This window comes from Rana temporaria, chromosome 4, assembly GCF_905171775.1.
Source record: "Rana temporaria chromosome 4, aRanTem1.1, whole genome shotgun sequence".
In the NCBI taxonomy this organism is placed as follows: domain Eukaryota; kingdom Metazoa; phylum Chordata; class Amphibia; order Anura; family Ranidae; genus Rana; species Rana temporaria.
In genome coordinates, this window is record NC_053492.1 from 433,766,541 (window position 1) to 433,793,817 (window position 27,277).

The 27,277-nt window shown below is 42.2% G+C and overlaps 1 protein-coding gene across 1 annotated transcript in view; it reads right to left on the reverse strand.

Moving 5' to 3' along the window:
• Nucleotides 1-27,277, reverse strand: part of KCNK2 (potassium two pore domain channel subfamily K member 2) — a 205,922-nt gene that overhangs the window by 141,043 nt on the left and 37,602 nt on the right. The window contains exon 2 of the mRNA XM_040351449.1: nt 10,955-11,265. Coding sequence (XP_040207383.1) covers nt 10,955-11,265 — 311 coding nt within the window. The remainder of the gene's footprint in view (nt 1-10,954; nt 11,266-27,277) is intronic.

A 27,277-nucleotide genomic window follows, 5' to 3' on the forward strand; every position in this document is an offset into this window, starting at 1 on the left:
ACGAACAATGAGGACATAAAACCAGTACTGCAGTAAGGTAAAGGAAGCTATTTAGCTAAAAAAAAAAATTTCCTTTAGTGAACCTTTAATATACACTCCACCATTTTGGGGGGTGTACACAGGACTGCAGCAGATCTATAGTAGACACAAAGGGGCAGATCCACGTACCTTTGCGCCGGGCGCAGCGTATCTGAGATACACTACACCGCCGTAACTTATTTATTTTATTTTGAATCCTCAAAGAATTTGCGCCGTAAGTTACGGCGGCGTAGTGTATCTCTTGCTGCGTAAGGGCGCGGAATTTAAATGGATGTAATGGGGGCGTGTTTTATGTAAATACGTTGTGACCCGACGTAAACAATGTTTTTTTTTAACTGCGCATGCGCCGTTCCTGGGGGTATCCCAGTGTGCATGCTCGAAATTAAACTGGAACCAAAGCAAATTCCTATTCGCGAACGACGTACGCAAACGACGAAAAAAATTAAAAATTGGACGCGGGAATGACGGCCACACTTAACATTGAGTAAGCCTCAGAATAGCAGCTTTAACTATACGCCGGAAAAAGCCGAAAGCAAAGGACGGAAAAACAATGCGTCGGCCGGACGTACGTTCGTGGATCGCCGTAACTAGATAATTTGCATACTCAACGCGGAATTCGACGGAAACGTCACCTAGCGGCCGCCAAAAAATTGCAGCTTAAATCCGATGGCGTACTAAGACGTACGCCTGTCGGATCTAGCCGAGATGCCGTCGTATCTTGTTTTGAGGATTCAAAACAAAGATACAACGCGGGAAATTTAAAATTACGCCGGCGTATCAATAGATACGCCGGCGTAATACCTTTGTGGATCTGCCCCAAACTATATAGAAAAAAGATTTGCTCCGGTGACACAGAACATATTTAACCACATCAATACTGGGCACTTTCGCCCCCTTACTTCCCAGAACAATTTTCAGCTTTCAGTGCTCTCGCATTTTCAATGACAATTGTGTGCTCATGCTACACTGTACCCAAATGAAATTTTTTATCATTTTGTTCACACAAATAGAGCTTTCTTTTGGTGGTATTTATTCACGACTCTGTTTTTTATTTTTTGCGAAATAAGCGAAAAAAGAGCGGAAATTTGGAAAAAAATTATATTTTCGTCTTTCTATTTAAAAAAAAAATCCAATAAAATCGAATTTTGTCATAAATTTAAGCCAAAATGTATTCTACTACATGCTTTTGGTAAAAAAAATCTGTTAAGTGTATAATAATTGGTTTGTGTGATTGCGTACATATGTACGCAAATGATCATGTACAGATGTGCGCAGGTGATCACGGACATATGTGTGCAAATGATCATTGGGACATGTGATTTTACTGTTACATATGTGGGGGGCAGGTGTTTTTACTATGTGGGGACATGTGTGGTGACATGTGTGGTGACACGTGTTTTGGGGACATGTTTGTTTACATTCTTTGTTTTACATTGTGTGGGACACTAGACTGGTGATCAGTGAGTAAAAAGCTGAAAAAAACAACAGCTCATACTCACTGATCACCAGCCAGCTGCAGCGATCCACCCTCCCCTCCTCACCGACGACTTCTGTGTGAGGAGAGGCGATCACCTAGCAACCGGCTCTTTGTTTACATCACATGACGGCTGTGATTGGACACAGCCGTCATGTGATTAGGAGGGCCAATCACAGAGCCCTCCTGCCGATCTATGATGCGCCGGGTGACACGAGTGCATTAGGATCGCGCCGCTGCGCGGGAACACGCGCGCGGTCACCCTCCTTCTGAGGGATGTACCTGAACGTCCACTCAGAAGGAGAGAGCGCCCACCCGGCCGTATATGTGCAGTGGCCGGGTGGGAAGTAGTTAAGATTTTACTGTCACTGTCTTATGAAATTGTGTATACAAGTTTCTATTTATGCGTTTTTTATAAATAAATACTTATAGATCTTTTACTTTAATTACCTGTACCGCCAAAAGTCCAATTTATTAGTCCATTTATGAACAGACGTGCCTAGGCACCCTAACATACGAAGAAGGACAGTATTTTTGGAAGAATTTAAGATAAAGTAATTAGTCTGCTGTACTTGTAGGAGTAAAGCTTACTCAGTAAGCCCAAGCAGGATTAAATCATTGTTATGACCCACATCCATTCCTCTCACTTTTTGTGTAATTTCAAGACAAGGGTTTATTCTTCAGGGCACAGCCTAAAAAATCATTCTGGGTATAAATATTTTGTACATAGTTACATTGGTCCAGCTTGGAAACTGTGTACTGAATATACCATACCTGACAATGCTTCTAGAACAGGGGTGCCCAACTGCTGGCCCACGTGCCACATGTAGCTTGTGGCGCCCCCTGATGTGGTCCGCCACCTCCTGCTCTGGGATGGCGGGTCGCCAAGACCAGATCGTGGGTTCCCAACCCGCCATCCCCGACCGTCAGAAGAATGTAAAGAACAGAGCCGGCGCTAGAGGAGGCAGATCTGATGCTTCCTGTATAGTGCCTGCTCCTGTCATAGGCAGAGTAATACTAAATGTACTCCACTCCATTAATTAGTTTCTCAATATCAACTATTATTTATTGTAGGCTACCCCAGTCCCTAGCTGCTCCTGATGAGTGGAATTATTCCACGAAACGCGTCGAGCATACAAACATACAATATAGCTGTCATGTCACAGTGAAGATGTTTATTACTATAGGCTTGATATATTTTTCTGAATCATCAATTGTATTTTACTATTTATTATGGTTATATGTCATTCTGGGTCACATTGCTGGTTTCATTGTTTATCATGTGTTATTATGTTTATTTTTGTTACTATTAGAATGCTATGTGATTTACCAATCATGCTTCTGTTATACATTGTAACTCATTTATTGATCTATGCTGTTTACCTACATTGCATTGTGCCCTAGCATGCCATTAATAAATATATTTTTTATCATATAGAATGACTCATGCCACGTACACACGAACCGTTAAACCGATGAGAACGGTCTGATGGACCGTTTTCATCGGTCAAAACCGATCGTGTGTGGGCGCCATCGGTTAGTTAACCATCGGTTAAAAAAAAAGCAACTTGTTATAAAATTAACCGATGGATTCCTAACCGATAGGACAAAACCGATCGTTAGTAGGCACGACCATCGGTTAAAAATCCACGCATGCTCAGAATCAAGTCGACGCATGCGTGGAAGCATTGAACTTCGTTTTTTTCAGCACGTCGTTGTGTTTTACGTCACCATGTTCTGACACGATCGTTTTTTTAACCGATGGTGTGTAGGCGCGACGGACCATCAGTCAGCTTCATCGGTTAACCGATGACAACGGTCCATCGGTCTGTTCTCATCGGATGGACTGATCGTGTGTACGCGGCATCACTCTGCCCTAGTGTTTCAATTAAAGTCCCAACAATTTCCTTTTCCCATTTCAAGGTTTTACTGTAGTCTGTTCTCTTAGCAGAGAAAGCGGCCTAGAAGTTGATTTTCTATCAGCTCCAACACAATATACAGTATGCAACTTCATTAATGCTTAACTCCACGCAAAACAACGAAATAAACAGATGAAATACATATAGTATAAGGGAGGAGTGTACAGAGCAGGGTGTATTACTGGATTTTAAACTGTATAGGCACTTATTTTTTATATTTTACATAGCTATACCTGCAAAAGTGCCCAGCCTGAAGTGATCTAACAGGAGTTCATTTTCTGACTAAATGTACACTTTAAGGACAGTTTTTTTTAATAGACCGTAAGTGAAATTTCAAAATGTCAACTTGTTTTGGACACAGAAAGCACCTCACAAACAGCACTGGGCTGCCACCAACAAAATCTAACATGCCATCCCTGATATCACATTATTGATCAAAGAAGTCCCTATTTTAACAAGGTTAGAAGACTTGTACATATATGGCAGCATGCATATGTGCATACACCTTCACATGAGTATGCACCTGGGGCAATATGTGCCCACCCCACACTATGCACTTTAAATAGACTGATGTAGTCAGCAGCCATGGTCATACTGAAGGTTCAGATATATTGATACCTTGCCAGTGCCAGGACAAGATCATCCAGTGCCCAGGGCAAAGATGCCAAACTGTGCCCCCCCTTCATTATGTGCGAGCCTGTGAGGAGGAAAGGGAAAGAGAACACAGCCTGGACCTCCTCCCGGCTCTCCCCTCCTTTTCTTGCCACTTCCAGTGCTTGGATGACAAAAATAGTGATGCCACTGTAACTACTCCCGTCAGCCTTATAGTAGAAGGAATTTGCAGAGCCCCCATCCCTACAATACATGCTGCACCCAGAGCAGCCGACCTTCTGCCCACCCCTTGTCCCGTCCCTGTTCCTTGCTGGTGATCACAGTCAGTTGACAATGATCCCATGGCAATTTTGCAAAAACATAGAAATTAATCTCACTTCACAGTGCCTTGCTGATCCTCTTACCTCATTTCAAATCTACCTCACAGGGTCAGTCTGATTGAAAATTAGGTTGCCTCCTTTTTTTTCACATAGTGTTCTTTAAGTGGGGATGGTAATAAAAAGTATCTATTACTCATTCATATTATTGTCTGACATAGTTAACAATCTATATTCATTTTTAAAAATATATAATTATTTGCATTTTTATTCCAGTTTAATATGGAATATTCTTGTGATTTCTAGGTTCTTGGGGCCAGATTCATGTAGATTTGCGGCGGTGTATCGTATCCCGTTTACGTTACGCCGCCGCAAGTTTCCAGCGTAAGTGCTTGATTCACAAAGCACTTGCGTGTAAACTTACGGCGGCGTAGCGTATTGCCGTCCGGCGCAAGCCCGCCTAATTCAAATGAGGCGTGTACCATTTAAATTAGGCACGTTCCCGCGCCGAACGTTCTGCTCATGCTCCGTTTGGAAATTTACCGCCGTGCTTTGCGCGAAATTATGGCGCCCGACGTGTTTTTTGAACGGCGACGTGCGTAACGTATTCCCGGACGTCATACGAAAAAAAAAAAATTTAAAATTTTACGCGGGAACGACGGCCATACTTTAACATGGATGGTGTAATTTTACACCATCTAAATAGCACACTTAACTTTACGACGGGAAAAACCGACGTAAGAGAATGCGACGAACGCGCATACCTTCGTGGATCGCCGTAATCAGCTAATTTGCATACCCGACGCGGAAAACAACGCGATCTCCACCCAGCGGCGGCCGAAGTATTGCATCCTAAGATCCGAAGGCATACGAAGCCGTACGCCTGTCGGATCTTAGCCAAATGCCGTTGTATCTTGTTTGTGAATTACAAATTAAGATACGACGCGGCAAATTTGAAAGTACGCCGGAGTATCAGCAGATACTCCGGCGTACTTATTCTGTGAATCTGGCCCTTAGTTGGCAAGCACTATTGAGCAATCCCATTATCATTATTAAAATATCTAAAGTCTATGTGAAACACAATGTTAATGATGGCCGTAAACCTTGCAATCTTTGTCCAGGTTTTAAATCACATTGGCGTTCAGAAGTAGTATTTTGTTAATCATTGGTAGAAAGGAGAACTTTTTATATTCAGTAGCCAGTACAATAATGTGATTTGGAGTCCCCGGTTTGCCTTTTCATGTGAAGTGTTCATTTTATTAACGGGTAGGCTCTAATATACTTCACACTTTTTCCATCTATATCTTTTTTCTTGTCACTTTACAACTAAAATATAACCTGTAATAACATCTGTATTCAGCCTTGCTCCATTATCTCGCTTCTGCTGTAATTTTAGTTTTTTTTTTTGTTACATAGTGAGCCGTAAAATGGCCATGTCTGATCTCAAGAAGAGATGAAACCACTTGAAAGTTTATCCATAAATCGAAATGTGTCAGACAAGAAAAAGAGCTCCGCTGTCTCATGTATTACTTCCTTCATCATTTTGTAGTTTGACTAGCTGGGCATGAGCTTATTAGATATTCTTTTTCGGTCCAGGACAATTCAGGAATCGTGCTCTCTATAAAAGCCATGCTCAGAAGTTCCCACATACCATTATGACAAAGCAAATGGACTTTGGCAAACTTTAAAGTGTACTTGTAGATTGACAAGGACGGGTTATATTTATTTGTCCTCTTCGGCAATATATACAGTACCAACCTTCAGCCACCAAGACCTAAAATCAGGCTTATGCGGTGCTATAGACTTATAGCTAGATTCACGTGGTTTGCCGCAACTTTAAGGTGGCTTAGCGTATCGTATTTACGCTACGCCGCCTTAAGTCAGAGAGGCAAGTACTATATTCTCAAAGTACTTGCCTCCTAACTTACGGCGTTGTGTCGTAAATGCGGCGGGCGCAAGCGCGCCTAATTCAAAATAGGCTGAGGGGGCGTGTTTTATCATAATTTTGTTTGATTGACGTTTTTTTGGAACGGCGCATGCGCCGTCCGCCTACATTTCCCAGTGCGCATTGCGGCTAAGTACGCCGCACGGGCCTATTGATTTCGACGTGGACGTAAATGACGTAAATCCCTATTCACGGATGACTTACGCAAACAACGTAAAATTTTCGAATTTCGAAGCAGGAACGGCGGCCATACTTTAACATTGGCTACGCCACCTAGGGGGCATCTTTAACTTTAGGTGGCCTATCTCTTACGGAAACGGCGTATCTGTACTGCGTCGGCCGGGCGTACGTTCGTAAATAGGCGTATCTAGTGATTTACATATTCTACGCCGACCGCAATGGAAGCGCCACCTAGCGGCCAGCCTAAATATTGCACCCTAAGATAGGACGTCGCAAGCCGTCGTATCTTAGATAGGTTTAAGTGTATCTCTGTTTGAGAATACACTTAAACTTAGGTCGGTGCAGATTCTGAGTTAGGTCGGCGTATCTACTGATACGCCGACCTAACTCTACCTGAATCTAGCTATTAAATTTAAAGGCCCTGGTGTTTGATGATTGGCCAAGTGTTGTCACATGCTCCCTGCTATCTGGAAGTTACATGAGCTGTATGGGGCATGTTAAATTGACCCAGCCGAGGCTCAAAAGGCCCATACAATAGAAGAAGTATCATACTCACCTCTCTGGTGGCCTGTGTCTCCTACATTCCCTTCATTCTTGTGCTGCAGCCTCCAAAAGACTCTCTGGCATTCAACACTTCCAGAATTTTCAAATGCCTTTGCCCCAACACTGTGGGGTTGATTTATTAAAACTGGAGAGTGCAAAATTTCTTGCAGCTCTTCATAGAAACCAATCCGTTTTCCAGGTTGTTTTTTTAAAGCTTAAAGGGGTTGTAAAGGTTTGTTTTTATTTTCTAAATAGGTTCCTTTAAGCTAGTGCATTGTTGGTTCACTTACCTTTTCCTTTGATTTCCCTTCTAAATGTTTTTTATTCTTTGTCTGAATATCTCACTTCCTGTTTCTCCTCAGTAAGCTTGCCCCCATCATCCAAACTATTCTGGCTGTGGGTTAGTCAGAATGCTTGCCCCCCTCCCTTGGGACTACATCCCTGCATGGAGACGCTGTGTTCACAGCATCTCCCCGCAGATATGTAGTTCCAAGGGAGGGGGGTGAGCACGCTGACTAACCCCCAGCCAGAATGGCTCAGATAATGGGGGCAAGCTTACTGAGGAGAAACAGGAAGTGAGAAATTCAGACAAAGAAAAAAAACATTTAGAAGGGAAATCAAAGGAAAAGATAAGTGAACCAACAATGCACTAGCTTAAAGGAACCTATATAGAAAATAAAAAAACAAACTTTTACAACCCCTTTAAATAAACAAGCTGAAGTTATGAGGCTGATTGACTACCATGCACAGCTGCACCAGAATTTAAAATCTCCAGTTTTAGTAAATCCACCCCTGAGGTTCCACTCTCTGATGCTTTTGTCACGTTGAGGCACAGCAGTGATGTAGGGGTCGTAAGATGGAACCACAGGCATCTGACAATAACAAAAGTGTTATATGGCAAACAGTGTTTTGAGGCTAATGGTAAAAAAATACTGCACTTATCCAACAAAGTAAAAAACAGCAAGCAACTATAATGCCCCGTACACACCATCACTTTATGTGATGAAAAAAAACGACGTTTTTAAAAACGTCACTTTAATTGACCGTGTGTGGGGGAAAACGTCATTTTATGTCTTGTAAAAAATGACCCAAAAAAATTGAAGCATGCTTCAAGTTTATGTGCCGTTTTTCAAAACGTCATTTTTTACTTCACAGAAATTGACCGTGTGTAGCAAAAAACGTAGTTTAAAACGAAGTTTTTTCACCCGCGCATGCCCAGAAGCTACTTATGAAGCAAGCTTCAATGGAAAAAGTGGTGGAACGTAACCTCGCTTTGCTAGAACATTGTGAGAAAAACGATGGTGTGTAGGCAACTTCGTCTTTGAAAATTGAAGTTTCAAAAACGTCATTTTTTACTTCACAGAAAATGTCGTTTTTTTTCATCACATAAAGTGATGGTGTGTACGGGGCATAAGTGTTATATTACACTAAAAACAGAAATGGATAAAAAAAAGCTGCGCTATAACAAGTGACTAAATACAGATCCCTCTCAATAGGGAAATTAAAGTAATGAATGAATGCAATAACACAAATGATGAGTGTAAATGGTGATAAACACACATTACAACAGTCCAAATCAGTGAAAACGATAACTTATTAATTTAAGCAAGAATATACTGAAACACAAATATGTATAAACATATCAACCCAGTGACATGTGTGTACATAGAGTCCAAAAAGAAAAAAACACAAGATCCGCAGATTGACAGCGGCGTCTAAAACTGGGTGAATTCAGTGTGAAGAAAATTCTCCCAAATTCCAGAAAACCGTGTAAATAGGAAAGCCACCACCTTAGATAATACTGCCTCTTACCGGCTGTATTGATCTCTGATTAGGAGATCAAAAGCGCATGAGACAGATAACTCTTAGCAGCTCTTCACCAAGGGGGTCCTCGTAGTAACTTTCACAAGTATAGATATGCCATGAAAGAGAAGGACTTGCATAGTGTAAAAAATCTGACGTCACTGCGACACCAGCTGAACCCGAAAGACACGGGCATGCACATTGAGGAGCCGGCCGGCTCGATTTCTTTTATATGCTCCGTAACAATTGGCTAATTGTAAGTGCGCATTTTTTTATACCTTTAATAAATCACCTTGGATTTTACACTATGCGAGTCCTTCTCTTTCATGGCACATCTATACTTGTGAAAGTTACTACGAGGACCCCCTTGGTGGAAAGCTGCTAAGAGTCATCTGTCTAATGCGCTTTTGATCTCCTAATCAGAGATCAATACAGCCGGTAAGAGGCAGTATTATCTAAAGTGGTGGCTTTCCTATTTACACAGTTTTCTGGAATTTGGGAGAATTTTCTTCACACTGAATTCACTCAGATTTAGACGCCGCTGTCAATCTGTGGATCTTGTGTTTTTTTCTTTTTGGACTCTTTTTACACACATGTCACTGGGTTGATATGTTTATACATATTTGTGTTTCAATATATGATTGCTTAAATGAATAAGTTATAATTTTCACTGATTTGGACTGTTGCAATCTGTGTTTATCACCATCCACACTCATCATTTGTGTTATTGCATTCATTCATTACTTTAATTTCCCTATTGAGAGGGATCTGTATTTAGTCACTTGTTATAGCGCAGCTTTTTTGTATCCATTAGTGTTTTGGGGCTGCAGGACTGGAACGATGGGAATTTAGAGAATACCAGAAAATGAGTATAATATTTATTCTATTCCAATAACCTGTATTTTTGAGGATTGTCAGGATCACTAACCTAAACGCTTAAATAGACAAAGAACATTCTGAGTTACTAAACTGGAACATTTATGTAGAGCAAAAGTTCCAAGTTCAGTTGCTGAATACAGTGACTTTTAGAAAGAAGCCCAGTAATGGCACCCTACATATTTATTTTACTACAGGTATCCTTTAAAAACTTCTCTATATAAATAAAAATAAAATGAAAAAATGCTCTGAAGATTTAGATAAGATCAGAATGTGTGCATCTAAGTAGTTATACATACTTAAAGGATATTCTTTTTTAATTTACTTTCCTGGAGAAGATTCTCTTTCATGCTCCACCAAAGTTAATCACTTTACCAAAAGTCTAAACATTTTGCTATTGTCATCTGTCCTGAAAGGGAGAATCAGCCATTCTGACTTTTCCCCTAGCCTAGGCTTTTGGTTGGGATTTAAGGCCTTTTGTTACTCTTTGGTCTTCCATCCCAGCTAGTTAAGACAGCTTTAAGTTAACATTTAATTATAGATTTGCTTAAACAGATTTGTTCAGACCTATGGTGGACTACCTGCCAGATTTAGGAAGCCTCGTTTTCACCTCTTTAGGGAGCTTTTCCCTTTAAGTCTAATATTGACTGGTAAAAAAATAAGTCAATGGTTATATGTTTTTGGTTATGACTAGCAGAATGCATCATGGGTTTAATCGATGACAATGAGGTTACCTTTTAGGATGGTTGGGTTACTCTTTCCAGTACTTTCCTTACTGGCGCAACTAATATTTGTAAAGGTGGCTTTTTAAATTAAGTCCTCCACAAAAAAACAGAGGTTTATGAGTGACCATAGGGAGTTTGTGCCCCAGTCTGTTTAGATTGCATCTCTGTGAAAATGACAAAATTAACAATGGTTGCACACAAACAGTATCCCAATGCATAGCCCCCAACTGTCCCTGATTTCGAGGAACTGCCTTTGATTTAGAACAAAGTCCCTCTGTCCCTTTTTTATCCTCATGTGTCCCTCATTTTGGTCTGATCTATATGTTTGTATATAAAATGCCCTTTTTATCTTTTAAACGGTGTTTCCCAGTGCTAAATCTTTCATTCAATTACTAAATTGTTGCATTTGTAGATTTCAAAAGAAAGTATAAAGGAATAGTAGTGGTAAGGAAAAAAAAACAGATTCCTTATCCCATCATTGTTCATTTTATTAACTATACAACACCAAATTGAGTAATTACCTGTATAAGTTCATCCAGTTCTGTTGTGTTCACACAAGTATGTTCTGAGACAAAATTATTTTTCTGTATCACAATAGTAGTCCTCTGTGATGTCTCGTAAGGCTGCTCCAGGGCTTTGAAGACTGTAGCTCCTATGACTAGGTAGAGAACCACCACAAGAAATACCGTGGACACAGTTTTCCATTTCATCACACTCAATGTTATGCCCCTCTCCTCCAGAGTGGACAAAAGGTTGGGTTTGGCAGAAAAGGAGAGCCTTGGCTTGGTGTTCTGAGTAGCTGATTTGGGATCCAGTAAATCAGGAGCCGCCACTATGGAAAAATAAATGTTTTCACTCATTAATTATTTGAATGCTTGGCTTATGATTTCTAGCTTATTGGTAGCACTTTTAATAAATAGACCATGATTTCAATGAAAGATGAACTCCAGGCTAGTAGACAAATAGGCAGTTGAAAAACATATATGGATATAGCTTCACCTGACAGAGCATTTGTCATTTTGTTCAGTGTGTCTTAAGTGATATATGGATTGAACATTAAAGAGTACAGCCTCTTATGCGGCGTACACATGATCAGTCATTCCAAGAACAAAACCGTGGATTTTCTTCCGACGGAATGTTGGCTCAAACTTGTGTTGCATACACACGGTCACATAAATGTTGTCGGAAATTCCGAACGTCAAGAACGCGGTCACGTACAACTCTACGACGAGCCGAGAAAAATGAAGTTCAATGATTCCGAGCATGTGTCGAATTGATTCCGGGCATGTGTAGGATTTTTGTGCGTCGGCATTGCATACAAATGATCGGAAATTCCGACAAGGACTTTTGTTGTCGGAAAAATTGAGAACCAGCTCTCAAACATTTGTTGTCGGAAATTCCGACAGCAAATGTCCGATGGAGCCTACACATGGTCGGAATATCCGACCAAAAGCTCACATTGAACATTTGTTGTCGGAAATTCCGATCGTGTGTACACAGCATTACATGTTTCTGCTTGAATCAGTATAAGACAGCATTCTACAATAAGCACCTAATACGGCTTAAAGTATTAGCAGATATGCATCAGTTATGGTAAAACACACAGCCATAAGCACAGCAGGATGTACACATTGTACATTCCTATTTAATATTAGCACTAGTTTGGAAAATACATAATTGAAGTAGGTAGCAATTAGACAAACTCAGGAAACATACAGTAGGTTACTTGTCCAGCGACTCGGGCTCCCAACACATTATCCATTTTCTACATTCAGTTGCTCTATTTGTTAATAATGACTTTATGTTATCCAATATGAGCATGTCCTGCAGATCAGGATCAGACCATGAAGGGCTTTACTAGAAAGCAATATCAAGTGCAACTGACCATCAAGAAAGCTTGCTAGAGCCTCCAGAGGGTTTTCATCTTTCTTTGAACTTTGTTTGATGAGCACTAGTCCTTCCTTTAGGTTTCCTCCCACTGTCCCACACTCCAAAAGATGTGCTGGTAGGATAATTGGCAATTGTCTAAATTTAGCCCTAGTATGTGTATGTATGCATACTAGATAGGGACCTTAGATGGTAATCTTCTAGAGGGCCGAGACTAATGTTAATTTACAATATGCTGGTTCTATATAAATATCTGTGATAAATATATAAAAATATATTAGCGGTCAAAATTATATACTTTATAATTTCAAGGGTTGCAGTCACTCATCTCTAAACAAGGAGCTGATGTCATTTATTTCCCTGTTTTACCAGGGAAGTTGCTACACTGGCTAATGGCTCATTCAGGGCTTTAAATGTCTCTTGGGTGTAGTGGGCAGCTTCCCCTCTTGCCCATATGGTTAAATCTACCCATGTGGGATCACATGAGGTCTTGAGTAGTCATAATGCACAGTGATCACGGTAAAACATCTGCCTGCCCTACAATATGTGCTTGACGACTGTATTTAATATGATATACTGTACAGTATATATTGTAAGGGATGGCAAGGATGGGCAGATAGAAGGCAGATATTGTGTCACCATTATTTTGGTTGTAGTCCCTTTAATGGGGAAGACAAAATGAGCAGTTTCAAGTGCTAAGGGACTTTCACCCATACAGGTTAAGGGGCTCCAGGGTAAGCCGTTAAAGAGGGAAAACTGTTTGCAGTTTTTCCATGTTTAGGTCCTAAATGGGGCCTGGAATACAGAGACTCAGGGAGATTTTGAGTGGGAAAGAGGCCTCTAGCCTGGAGGGGTTAACCCAACTGTGGAAGAGCCCTGAAAAAGGCAGAAAGCAATCAGCAGGTATCAATGAGGTGTTGTTTTGAACAGGACAGAGTGGAAAAGGAGCTGTAAACTGTTTGGATGCTGAGATGCTGCTGGGTTTGGTGTGACAGTTTCTGGACCCCTGGACCATTCGGGAACCATAATCCCTATTGTGGGTCAAGTTTTTGTTGCCTGCGAGTCAAAATTTTATGGATTGTTGGTTAATGCCGAAGGTAAACTGTTTTGTTTGCCTATTTGCAGAAATAAAAACTGTTTGTTTTTTCTAAGACACAGCTAATCTAGACCCCCAAAATATATTCTGTTCCAAAAGGGTGAGTAGCATGTGTGGCTGAAAACCTACAGTATGTGCTTGCAATCAGGTGGACTGCAGCCTTGCAGTCTATACAAAATCCAACAAGAGGATGCGACACAACAATTCAGCGTGGTAAATCTATGCAGTACTCTTTATTTTTGTAAAACAACAGTACACAAACTCATATAAACACGCAAAGGTTTTAGTCAATCCCACCCCTTTTCAACTTAAGAAAAGTTAGGGACACAGCATTGTTTACTTGTACAAGCATTCGTACTGCTATTTTGGTACAGATTCAGAACACATACATATATATATATACACACAGGTGCATCACATAAAATAAGAATATCATCAAAAAATGTATTTATTTTGGTAATTCAATTCAAAAAGTGACAGCACCAGCAGATGACATGGCTCCCCAAATCATCACTAACTGCGGAAACTTCACAATTGACTTCATGCAACTTGGATTCTGTAAATAATGGTAACAAAGATGAATCCGCCCTGTCTGTGTTCCCACCGCTGCGCTTATGAACAAATAATGATAATCAAATTGGCGAAAGAGTGAAGCAGCTACTTTTAAAAAATCAAACTGTGAAAAACATATTCTAAAACCCTAAAATTAGTGTAATAAAATATAAGCAGCGCTGTAAACAATGTAAGATGAAATATCAGTTTTCACAGGTATTCAAAAATAATGCTAATGTCCATAAACATCACCATGTGACAAAAGTGAATATGTGCACAAATTCCCAAAAAATATACATAAATGTGTTTAAATATTAATTAAATATAAGTCCATGTATCACATCAAGTAGGTTTGTGAAAAAATAATGATAATAGCTTCCAATCTTCCACCACACCCAGTGTCATTGATGGGATTGGCTGTGCGGCGCAGCGAACCCTCCTTTTTCCCCCCCCCCACGTGAACTCAGGGTGAGAGTAAAACACCATCCTCCAACTATGGGCGGAAGAATAATCTCCACTATCGTCTCTCCATAGGCTCAACGGTTGTGCCCGTGACCTTAAGGGCTCTTTCACACGGAGCGGACCGTTTCTGGGTCCGCTCTGTGTGTCTCCGTCGGCTCAGCGGGGATCCCCGCTGAGCTGTCGGCGGATAGGGCGGTCCCCGCACACAGTGCAGGGACCGCCCTGTCTCAGCTCCGCTCTGCCCTATGGGGAACCGGATGCAGACGGACCGTCTGTCCGTCTGCATCCGTTCCGTTACGCCGGACGGAAGAAAAATAGGGTTTTCTTCCGTCCGAAAACCGGATCCCGACGGACGCGGACGTTAGTGGATGCTCCATCCGCTAACGGACGCGATCCCATAGGGATGTATTACAAGTCCGTTAACGGACTTGTAATAACGGATATGCGGAGCGGACGTCTGAAAGGGGCCTAATACACTCGCTTCTGGTTGCAATATTTCAATTAGATACAATATATCTCTGTCATCAAAACACTCCCACAATTCCTCCGCAAGTTTACCATAACTGTAGAGTTCATAAGTACAATGATAAACAATATCAAAATATATTAATTAAAATTAGCTCCAAGCATTATGAGATTGATTCCCAAATAACGGATACTGAGAAATTGAAAATAATATGTAAACCAGTATAATTAGATCTCACTAACATGGATGAGTGGTAGAGAGAATATATACATATCTGCACACACACATACATATATATATATATATATATATATATATATATATATATATACAAAAAAATGTGTCTATAGCATTCCCAATGTGACTAAAAATGAGTACACCCTCAATATTAATTACAATTATTGAATTGGTTGAAACTGGGATTATCTGCTATACCTACCAGTGAGGTCTTTTTGTACACGTTTACATGCCGAACACGAGAGTGTAAGGCAATTTGAGTTGGCGAGTTTTGCATCTGATGGGAGAGGATTCACTGACACCAGGTGTGGTGGAAGATTGGAAGCTATTATCATTATTTTTTCACAAACCTACTTGATGTGATATATGGGCTTATATTTAATTAATATTTAAACACATTTATGTATATTTTTTGGAATTTGTGCACATATTCACTTTTGTTACATGGTGATGTTTATGGACATTATTTTTGAATACCTGTGAAAACGGATATTTCATCTTACATTGTTTACAGCACTGCTTATATTTTATTACACTAATTTTAGGTTTTTAGAATATGTTTTTCACAACTTGGATTCTGTGCCTCTCCACTCCACTTCCTCCAGACTATGGGGCCTTAATTTCCAAATAAAATGCTAAATTTTCCACAGTCCGTGATTATTTGGGGAGCCACGTCCTCTACTGGTGTTGGTCCACTGTGTTTTATCAAGTGCAAAGTCAGCGCAGCCCCTTGAACAGGAAATTCTAGAGCACGTCATGCTTCCCTCTGCTGACCAGCTTTATGGAGATGCTGATTTCATTTTTCAGCAGGACTTGGCACCTGTCCACACTGCCAAAAGTACCAATACCTGGTTTAATAACCATGGTATCACTGTGCTTGATTGGACAGCAAACTTGCCTGACCTAAACCCCATAGGGAATCTGTGGGGTATTGTTAAGAAGAAGATGAGAGACACCAGACCCAACAATGCAGACGAGCTGAAGGCCGCTATCAAAGCAACCTGGCCTTCCATAACACCTCAGCATTGCCACAGGCTAATCGCCTCCATGCCACGCCGCACTGATGCAGTAATTCATGCAAAAGGAGCCCTGACCGATTACTGAGTGCCTACTATACTCTACATGGACATACTTTTCACTGCCAACATTTCTATATTAAAAATCCTTTTTTTATATGGTCTTATGTAATATAAAAAATTTCGGAGATACTGAATTCTGGGTTTTTACTAGCTGTAAGCTATAATCAAAATAAAAAAGAAAGAAATGCATGAAGTAATAATAATAATATATGTAACGCATCTATATAAAATACATGAGTTTCACTTTTTGAATTGAATTTCTAAAATAAATATAATTTTATGTTATGCACATATATATATATATATATATATATATATATATATATATATATATATATATATATATATCACTGTTATTAACCAAGCTCCACTGGCAGTAAAATGTCTAAACTATAATAGTGTTAGAAAAATGACAATAGTGAATCAGAACGACTTTTAGTATTTAGACGGAGACTCCTGTGAAATCATTATATAGATTTACACAGCACTGAGTTGTACACTAAATAATTTATAACGTCGTACCAACAAATTAGCCATTACTTCAGCATGTTCACTTCCACACACTGATAATGTAGTGGTAAGAGACCACGTCACACAACACACATAAGTAGTATGCTGTTGGAAAGGATATTAAGCCTTGTTTGAACTCACAGAGACTCAATTCCAGGGTGTGAGCAATAACCTACTATTAATAAAAATGTGCATATTATTCGGCAGGGGTGAAAAGAAAATTGTAACATCTGTATTGTACTCTTTGTCCTACTGAATTTTACTTGAGTGAAAAAACCTTATGGTCTCATGCACACTGGGCGTTATAAATGCCACTTCTAGGAACATTTGACATTTCTGTTTATGCCTCTAAATGCCCCTCACTGTTAACCTATGTATCTATGCAGGCGTTAAGAGGCAGAAATTTATTTTTAGCGCTTGAGAGTTAATTCATTTTGTGACAGACCCAACCAGGACAGTGGCTTTTGGAGGGGACTGCAAGGTAGACTCTTGTCTACTGATTATAAACCCTGGCTTTAGAGGGGTTCTATTCTTGGGAGCTGTGTGCCTGTGGGACTCTTGGTGTGGTCTTGCTTCGATTCGGGTACATGTCTCCCTGAAGCACACAGATTTGGGGCCTTTGTGCCCAAACCCACAATGACTGCTTTAGACTGTGAGATTCAGAGCAGATGTTAATATAATCAGCTCAAAAAAACCTGAGGCTGGGGTCTCCTTCTATAATCTGTTTACTAAGGTGTCTTTCTCCCATGGTAACATTTCTCCATTGTGTGCCTCCTAGGTGTGAATTCCCATTTTTAAGTGAGTCACCTATTGTTTATCTCTGTCTGCTCATCTATTGGAGATGTACTTTATTGTGTCCACTTTACTTTGTTACTGAACTATTTGTGGAATGTTATATGTTTATGTTGATTATCTCACTGTTTAATTAGACTACTGCTTATTTTATGGTAGCTGTTCCTTAGATGTGCCGTTTACAGTTTGTATTGGTTAGGATAATGTGATCTCTTATCTGATCTTGCATGGTATAAATTCTGCGTGAGAGTACAATAAAGTGAGTTCCGGTACCAATTTGCATCTAACCTAGTGTTGTCTAGTCCTTGGGTGCTCAGCTATAATACCTGGGTCCAGACTGGAAGAAGCTGTATTTTGATGGAAGCACTCAAGCTGGGTGCAGTATGGTCCGTCACATATTTCAATGGCCAGAATTAATTATAATTCTGGGCAATGAAAGGAATTCATGATAAAGCGCTTGACATGCCTAAATGTGTTTACAAAAATGCGTCTCTAGGGTGTTTTTGATGCTGCTTTTCTCCTACCAGGAGAAAGGCCTTCAGGAGAGCTGAGCAAACGACCATTGTGCATGAGGCTTAAAAGAAAACCATTTTGGAAGGGATATGTAAAATTTCACTGCTGACATCAAGCCCAAGTTCAAATTGAACAAAGTTTTCAAATTGTTGACTGGTGCAGTGGTGAATATTCTTAGCCGTTCCCAGGCTCTGCTCCCTGCAGACTCTCCAATCCAGGAGTGCGGTGCTATGTCTCTTCCAGATTCTATCATCTGGTTCAGCATCATTCATCCAACCTCCTGTGAGTCCAGGGTATCAAGACTTGGCCCATCACTTTGGACTTACAGGAGAATCCTTCAGAGAGTGACAGTACTTCATAACATGCTGCTGTTCTGCGTCATTTAGAACCCAGCCACCTGCCAGAGGAAGAAGAGGGAACCTATAACATCACAGAACTTGACCCAAGGTCTTTGAAAAAAATAATAAAAAAATGTACTTTGTGTAACTCTTCTGCCAAAAAACTCCCCTCCCCCATTCCATATTCTCCCAACAATTTTTATACCAAACTTTGCCCACAGCATATGTGCAGATCAGAGTACATTATTGGCCCATTTCTGGCATCTGTAAGATGGCAAGAATGGAGTCAGGTGCCAGGAAGATGTAAGTCCAACATAAACACAGATCATAAATCATTATTGGCCAACCCAATGGCTAAAGAAAGAAGACCAGGAGCCAAACCCAGAGTAAGCAAAAGCGAAGAGAAGAAGAAGGGAGAAAAGCAGTTATGGGGATCGTCGATATGTTGGCATTGAAAGGCTATGATATAAAAGTGACAAAAAATCATATTTTACATTGTTGGATCTTAACAAGGTTCCAAGTAGAGCTTCAACATGCAACAACAAGAAGAAATGAGAGTGAGACACAACATTTTTTGAGCATTCAATTTAATGAAAACAACGAATAAACTGAAACAGGCTGTTTTTCAGCTGATCAAAAGTTTAGGACCACATGCCTTTAAAAGGCCAAATCTGTGCAAAGATGTGGATTCATTGTCATTTTCTGTCAGGTAGTCACATGTTGTGATGACAAAGACAAAAAAACTCTCCCTTTTTGAACGTGGTCGGGTTGCTGAACTGCATAAGCAGGGTCTCTCATCAAGACACTGGACGATCCTCGACCCAAATTAAGGCCCTTCCTGGTGCTGACTGCAGCCCCATAACCATCAGACGGCATCTGAGACTGAAACAAAAAACGTCTTCAAAAACCTCGTCTCCTTGAACGCCACAGAACTGCTTGTTTGGACCTTGCAAGAGAGCACCACACATGGGACATTCAAAGGTGGAAGAAAGTTTTATTCTCAGATGAGAAAAAACTTAACCTTGATGGTCCTGATGGTTTCCAACGTTACTGGCATGACAAGCAGATCCCACCTGAGATGTTTTCTACGCGTCACAGTGGAGGGGGCGCAATAATAGTCGGGGGTGCTTTTTCCTTCAGTGGAACAATGGAGCTTCAGGAAGTGCAGAGGCGTCAAACGGCGGCTGGCTATGTCCAGATGTTGCAGAGAGCATTCCTCATGACTGAGGGCCCTCGTCTGTGTGGTAACGACTGGGTTTTTCAACAGGACAACGCTACAGTACACAATGCCCGCAGGACAAGGGACTTCTTCCAGGAGAATAACATCACTCTTTTGGCCCATCCTGCGTGTTCACCTGATCTAAATCCAATTGAGAACCTTTGTGGATGAATGGCAAGGGAAGTTTACAAAAATGGACAACAGTTCCAGACAGTAGATGGCCTTCGTGCGGCTGTCTTCACCACTTGGAGAAATGTTCCCACTCACCTCATGGAAACGCTTGCATCAAGCATGCCGAAACAAATTTTTAAAGTGATCAACAATAACGGCGGAGCTACTGAGTTCATGTTTGGAAGTTGGTTTTCTGTTTTGGGGGGGGTTTAGGTTTTTTTTGGAGGTGTGGTCCTAAACTTTTGATCAGCTGAAAAACAGCCTGTTTCAGTTTATTCGTTATTTTCATTAAATTGAATGCTCAAAAAATGTTTTGCCTCACTCTCATTTCTTCTTGTTGCATGTTGAAGCTCTACTTGGAACCTTGTTAAGATCCAACAATGTAAAATATGATTTTTTGCCATTTTTAAGTGGTCTTAAACTTTTGATCAGGACTGTATATATATATATATATATATAAGAAGGCCAGTATGGTGGCCTGAGTTTATGGGAGGAGCCCGGAGGGTATTTAAGCAGCCCACTCACACATGCTCTTTGTCGGTTCAGTGTGCGGTACTACACGTCACTGGGCCGACTCTTTCCAGCTCACCTCATGTCCGTGAGTCTGCGCATTCAATCGCATTCGACATCGCAAGCGCTTTGCGGCTTCTCCCTTCATGGTCTTCGCCGGCGGTTCCCGCTTACTGTCGCAGGTAGGATTCAAACCTTTTCGTATCTTGTGCAATCTTGCAATTCGTTATGCTTCCTATCCTGCATCCCTTTTGGAAAAAAACTGCCTCTGAGTTACTTTTGCTCATGTTTCAACATCATTTGGCTCAGGCATAGTACATTTGCAACTTCCTTCTGCCAAACATACGATTCATTTGTAAATCCATTTGGAGATTGACATGTGTTTGTATGGGTTCTTTGGCAGATTGAGGTGGTAATTGGACTCACATGGTGCCTTGTCTGCACTTGATTAGCCTGGGGGGATGGGTGGTTGGTAGGTGTTCGGTTTCAAAGCAATGGGTAGCATACACTCTACAACCAATTCGTATCAGATTCGTTCAATACTCCTTACTATCAATTCGTATCGGATTCATTTCATGCATTTTACAACCATTTTGTATCACATACATTGCATACTTTCTACCGTTGTCATTCATTGTTTCCCCCATGTCGTGTGTTTTAGTTCCCACAGCGGAACTTACGAATTGCTTGTACACGGCTCTTCTCTCTCATTTATTTACCAAAGTTATTGCCTGTGCGTCATGCATGGCGCCACACCACACTCTTGGGATGTGTTGCACATCCACTCCAGTCCAAAGCAAACCCAGTCGCACTTTACTGTCCCAGGTAGGATTCGTTAGCTTGTTTGTCATGTCAAATTCGTGGCCACTCATGGTGTCACCTGTACCATATGTTTGGTTCCCGAAGTGGAGCTTACAAAGCATTGATACGTACTTCTCGTGTTCTATTTTCTACACCAAACCTCGTTGTTTTGCCCCATGCACGGCAGCACGCTACACGTTCCCGACATGTTTCACTCCAGCCACAGTCCGCCGCAAACTCACTCGCATGGCCCACTGTCGCAAGTAAGATTTACACATGCCTTATGTCTTATCAATTTGCTACCATTCGTTCTCTCCCATATCGTTCATTAGTGGCCCCTGCGGAACTTACGATTCAAACAGGTGTTGTCCTTCTACCTTATACTGCTTGCTTAAGGTACAAACAAACCAGGTGTTTCTATCCTTTCTCAGTAATCCAATACTTATTGATTGAGACCTTGCAACCATGCAAATCATCTCAGCAGTCTGATACCCTTGCTGAGACCCTTGCAACACATGACCCTTACAAAAAAAAAAAAAAAAAACGCAAAAAGGAAAAAAAATAAATATATAAAAAAAAAAACAATTGCCGCCACGTAATCTCAGCCCAGCAACCTGACACGTGTTGAGACCGTTGCAACTACGCAAAATTTGTTTCCACAGCCTGACACCCTTGTTGAGACCCTTGCAAACGCAATACCGTCTCAGCAGCCCCACACTCATCGAGACTCTTGCAACCACACAAAATCGTCTCAGCAGCCTGACACCCTTGTTAAGACCCTTGCAACACATGACCCTTACAAATAAATAAATAAATTAAAAAAAAAAAATATATAAAAAAAAAAAAAAAACGCAAAAAAAAAAAAAAAACGCAAAAAGAAATATAAAAGTGCAGAGAAAAAAAAAAAAAAAATTGCCACCACACAATCTCAGCCCCACAACCTGACACCTGTTGAGACCGTTGCAACGACGCAAAATTAGTCTCCGCAGCCTGACACCCTTGTTGAGACCCTTGCAAACGCAATACCGTCTCAGCAGCCCCACACTCATGGAGACTCTTGCAAGCACACAAAATTGTCTCAGCAGCCTGACACCCTTGTTAAGACCCTTGCAAACGCAATACCGTCTCAGCAGCCCCACACTCATGGAGACTCTTGCAAGCACACAATTGTCTCAGCAGCCTGACACCCTTGTTAAGACCCTTGCAAACGCAATACCGTCTCAGCATCCACACACTCATGGAGACTCTTGCAAGCACACAATTGTCTAAGCAGCCTGACACCCTTGTTAAGACCCTTGCAAACGCAATACCGTCTCAGCAGCCCCACACTCATGGAGACTCTTGCAAGCACACAAAATTGTCTCAGCAGCCTGACACCCTTGTTAAGACCCTTGCAAACGCAATACCGTCTCAGCAGCCCCACACTCATGGAGACTCTTGCAAGCACACAATTGTCTCAGCAGCCTGACACCCTTGTTAAGACCCTTGCAAACGCAATACCGTCTCAGCAGCCCCACACTCATGGAGACTCTTGCAAGCACACAATTGTCTCAGCAGCCTGACACCCTTGTTAAGACCCTTGCAAACGCAATACCGTCTCAGCAGCCCCACACTCATGGAGACTCTTGCAAGCACACAAAATTGTCTCAGCAGCCTGACACCCTTGTTAAGACCCTTGCAACACATGACCCTTACAAAACGCAAAAAAAAAAAAAAAAAAGCAAAAAGAAATATAAAAAGTGCAGAAAAAAATAGAAAAATTGTCACCACACAATCTCGGCCCAGCAACCTGACACCTGTTGAGACCATTGCAACCATGCAAAATCGTCTCAGCAGCCTCACACCATTGTTGAGACCCTTGCAAACGCAATACCGTCTCAGCAGCCCTACACTCATCAAGACTCTTGCAACCACGCAATACCATCTCAGTAGCCTCACACCATTGTTGAGACCCATGCAAACGCAATACCATCTTAGCAGCCCTACACTCATCAAGACCATTGCAACCACACAATACCGTCTCAGCAGCCTCACACCATTGTTGAGACCCTTGCAAACGCAATACCGTCTCAGCAGCCCCACACTCATCGAGACCCTTGCAACCACGCAATACCGTCTCAGCAGCCTCACACCATAGTTCAGACCCTTGCAAATGCAATACCGTCTCAGCAGCCCCACACTCATCAAGACTCTTGCAACCACGCAATACCGTCTCAGCAGCCTCACACCATTGTTGAGACCCTTGCAAACGCAATACCGTCTCAGCAGCCCCACACTCATCGAGACCCTTGCAACCACGCAATACCGTCTCAGCAGCCTCACACTGTAGTTCAGACCCTTGCAAATGCAATACCGTCTCAGCAGCGCCACACTCATCGAGACCTTTTGCAACCACGCAATATCGTCTCAGCAAACCAGACTGAGACCCTTGCAACCACGCAATATCGTCTCAGCAGCCTCACACCATTGTTGAGACCCTTGCGAACGCAATACCGTCTCAGCAGCCCCACACTCATCGAGACCCTTGCAACCACGCAATACCGTCTCAGCAGCCTCACACCATAGTTCAGACCCTTGCAAATGCAATACCGTCTCAGCAGCCCCACACTCATCAAGACTCTTGCAACCACGCAATACCGTCTCAGCAGCCTCACACCATTGTTGAGACCCTTGCAAACGCAATACCGTCTCAGCAGCCCCACACTCATCGAGACCCTTACAACCACGCAATACCGTCTCAGCAGCCTCACACCGTAGTTCAGACCCTTGCAAATGCAATACCGTCTCAGCAGCGCCACACTCATCGAGACCTTTTGCAACCACGCAATGCCGTCTCAAAACAAACCTTCATACTCAAGGCCCCTGCAACCACACAATATCGTCCCAGCAACCTGACACTCACTGACACCCTTGCAACCGTACAATATTGTCTGCAGTAGTATAAAACACTTTGCGGCAGGCACCTACGTGCAAACCCGAATACAAACTAAACTTGCAAACACACCTCAGTGACAAACGATCAGCCACACAGTGGCGCCCAGTTGGCCGTTCGTCTTCAGTGGCGCGCGGGCCGCTCATCTTTTCTCTGTGTTTTTTTCCCTGCGGTTGGTTCAGGTTTTCATCCAGCACCAGCGAGTGCACGTTGGCCTGCGAGTGCACGTTGGCCTGCGAGTGCATGTATATCGTCTTGTTGAGCACCTGTGTATTGTCTTAATTTTCTCACACCAATGCAAGATCCAGTCCAAGTTCTCAAACTAGACCAAGCATCAGTAGCAGACTTAGCTATGTGGGACAACTTCCCCACCTGATAGAACAGCATTTCAATCTTCATCCTGGCAGTGTCAGCCGAGCCACCAAAGGCTTTTGCAGCCATTTTTAGGCCGCCACTGGTTCTCCAAAACTTGGCCCCCAGAAATTCTCTTAAAATTTTTCACCCAGTCTTCATCACACCTCATGCTGCACCCCATCGTGGCAGCTGCCCAGGTCTGGGACCACACTTGAACAGGACAGACACTGTTCTTCACTTCCTGCGCAGGCTCACGCAGCTGTCACTCAGTCACCAGTTAATATCTTATGTAGACCTTTTTTCAGGCAAATGCAAAAAGCAGCTGATGCGCTTTCCTATTCCAACCTTGGAATGGATGTTTTTTCCAGCAAGAGCCTGGAGCCGACCCAACAACTATCCCTGTCCCACCATGGATATTGCTGACGATGGACTGAAGTCACATCTCACCAACGCAATCCAACTTATTAACCACTCCTTGGCACTCAACACACTGAAGGCCTATCGCACTGCTTGGAACACTAATCGGAAATTTTTGGCCCCTTGCCCCGAAGCAGCAGTTGGACACATCCTAGCCTTCATATCGTATTGCCACATGCAGCTGACCATTTCTCAATACTATCACGCCATATCTAGGTGGCATCCAGCATTTCCTGTCCCTACAGGACCCCAGTAAACCGTCAGTATTCTCGAGCCCATGCAGTCAAGTCCCTCCTACAGGGCATACAGAAGCACCAACCTGTAGTCAGTGGCAAGCGCCTACCTTTCAAGAGTCCCATCTTTAGGGACATGTCTAAAAATCCTTACTCATTCCCTGTTTAGGGCTTTGCCCAGACTAGTCACCCGAACAGCCATCTACCAGGCCTTCTACGGTTCCCTACAACCTAGTGAATTTAGTCAGCGGCTCCGGCAGTCACACACTGCTCCGACGCCACCCGACTCGCTTTCGAACCACTACACTCTCACAGTCTGCAAACGCAACAAACCAGCCCCTGGGGTTGACATCAACCTGTTTCAGACTGACAACGCCTGATGCCCAGTGACGGTGCTCGACCCACTACTGCTCCATCTACCCAGCCAATCTGATGGTAGCTCGTTGCTACCCTTTCTATACCAGCTCCCTGAGTGTCAGCCAGTGTGTCAAGCATGTCAGAATCCTCCTAAGTAACTTGGGCTTCAAACCCCAGTCAGTTCTCTGGACATTCTTTGGAGCAGCCTCAGTTGCCTCCCAACAGGGAGTACCAGACTACGTAATCAAGATACCAGGCTGATGGAAGTCTCCTTGTTTTGCCACATACATCCCAAATCCTCATGAAGGAATGGCACAAGCCTTTACCAAGCTGGCTAAATAAATACAAGAAATCAATATAAACTATTTCCCTATCTGAGTCTTTTGCCCCCTTTTCTTGGCATACTGACCAGACCACCAAGCCACACTTCAGGTCTATTTATGTTGTAAGTCTTGTCGCGTGTTTATGTGATCCACATCTCTCTCGGTCAGAGGGTAACGACCATAAATAAGAAGGCCAGTATGGTGGCCTGAGTTTATGGGAGGAGACCGGAGGGTATTTAAGCAGCCCACAGACAGAATTCTCACCGCTCCAGGTGAGCCTCGTGATGATCAGGGGTTGTTGAACCACCAGGGTGCTGGCAATGCGGTAATAGCAAAAAAACAAAAGAACAAAAGCTGGACAGCCGCACTCCAAAATTTTCTTTAAAAGAGATGTCTTTATTTTCAACTGTGCATACAGTCACTGCAAGCCCACAAAAATCAGTATGGCCAACGTTTCGCACTGGCGTCAGTGCTTAGTCATGACTAAGCACTGACGCCAGTGCGAAACGTTGGCCATACTGATTTTTGTGGGCTTGCAGTGACTGTATGCACAGTTGAAAATAAAGACATCTCTTTTAAAGAAAATTTTGGAGTGCGGCTGTCCAGCTTTTGTTCTTTTGTTTTTTTGCTATTTAAGCAGCCCACTCACACATGCTCTTTGTCGGTTCAGTGTGCGGTACTACACGTCACTGGGCCGACTCTTTCCAGCTCACCTCATGTCCGTGAGTCTGCGCATTCAATCGCATTCGACACCCTCCCGCCCTTCCCTTTTTCAGGGCACTTCTCAGCATATCCTTCTTCAATTAACTACCCATTACTTACCTTGGGTATGCCCCCTTTTCTTGGCATACTGACCAGACCACCAAGCCACACTTCAGGTCTATTTATGTTGTAAGTCTTGTCGCGTGTTTATGTGATCCACATCTCTCTCGGTCAGAGGGTAACGACCATAAATATATATATATAAAACTCAACGTGTGTGTGTGTGTATGTATGTATGTATGTATGTATGTATGTATGTATGTATGTTCTAGCATCACGTCCAAACGGCTAAAGATATTAACATGAAACTTGGCACACATGTTACTTATATGTCAGCAACAAACATAGGATAGGTGGTTTAACCCTTACCCACCCCCATTTGCCATGGTCGGGGTTTTTCTTTAAAGTCCCAATCAACTCTATGGGAAATACATGTTACTTCATAACTTCCAAACGGCTGTACATATTTCGATAACACTTGGTCACATGTTACTTATATGTCCACTTAAACTATAGGATAGTTCATTTATCCCTTAACTACCCCCATTTGTGAGGGTCGGGGTTTTTGTTTAAAGTCCCATGCAAATCAATGGGAAATGTATGTTCCCACATAACTTCTGTACGCCTGGAGATATTTCAATAATACCTGGTACTGTCATGTTACATGATATTATTTTTATTATGTACTGTCTCTTTAATCCCTATCTAGTTTGACTCTTGTGGCATTCCTTAGTTTGCATGCTGCTCAGTCTCCTCCCCCTCTTTTCTGTATCAGTCATTTCAATGCTGTACTTCATGTGACCTGTATGTTTCTTCTACCTGCATGTAAGAAT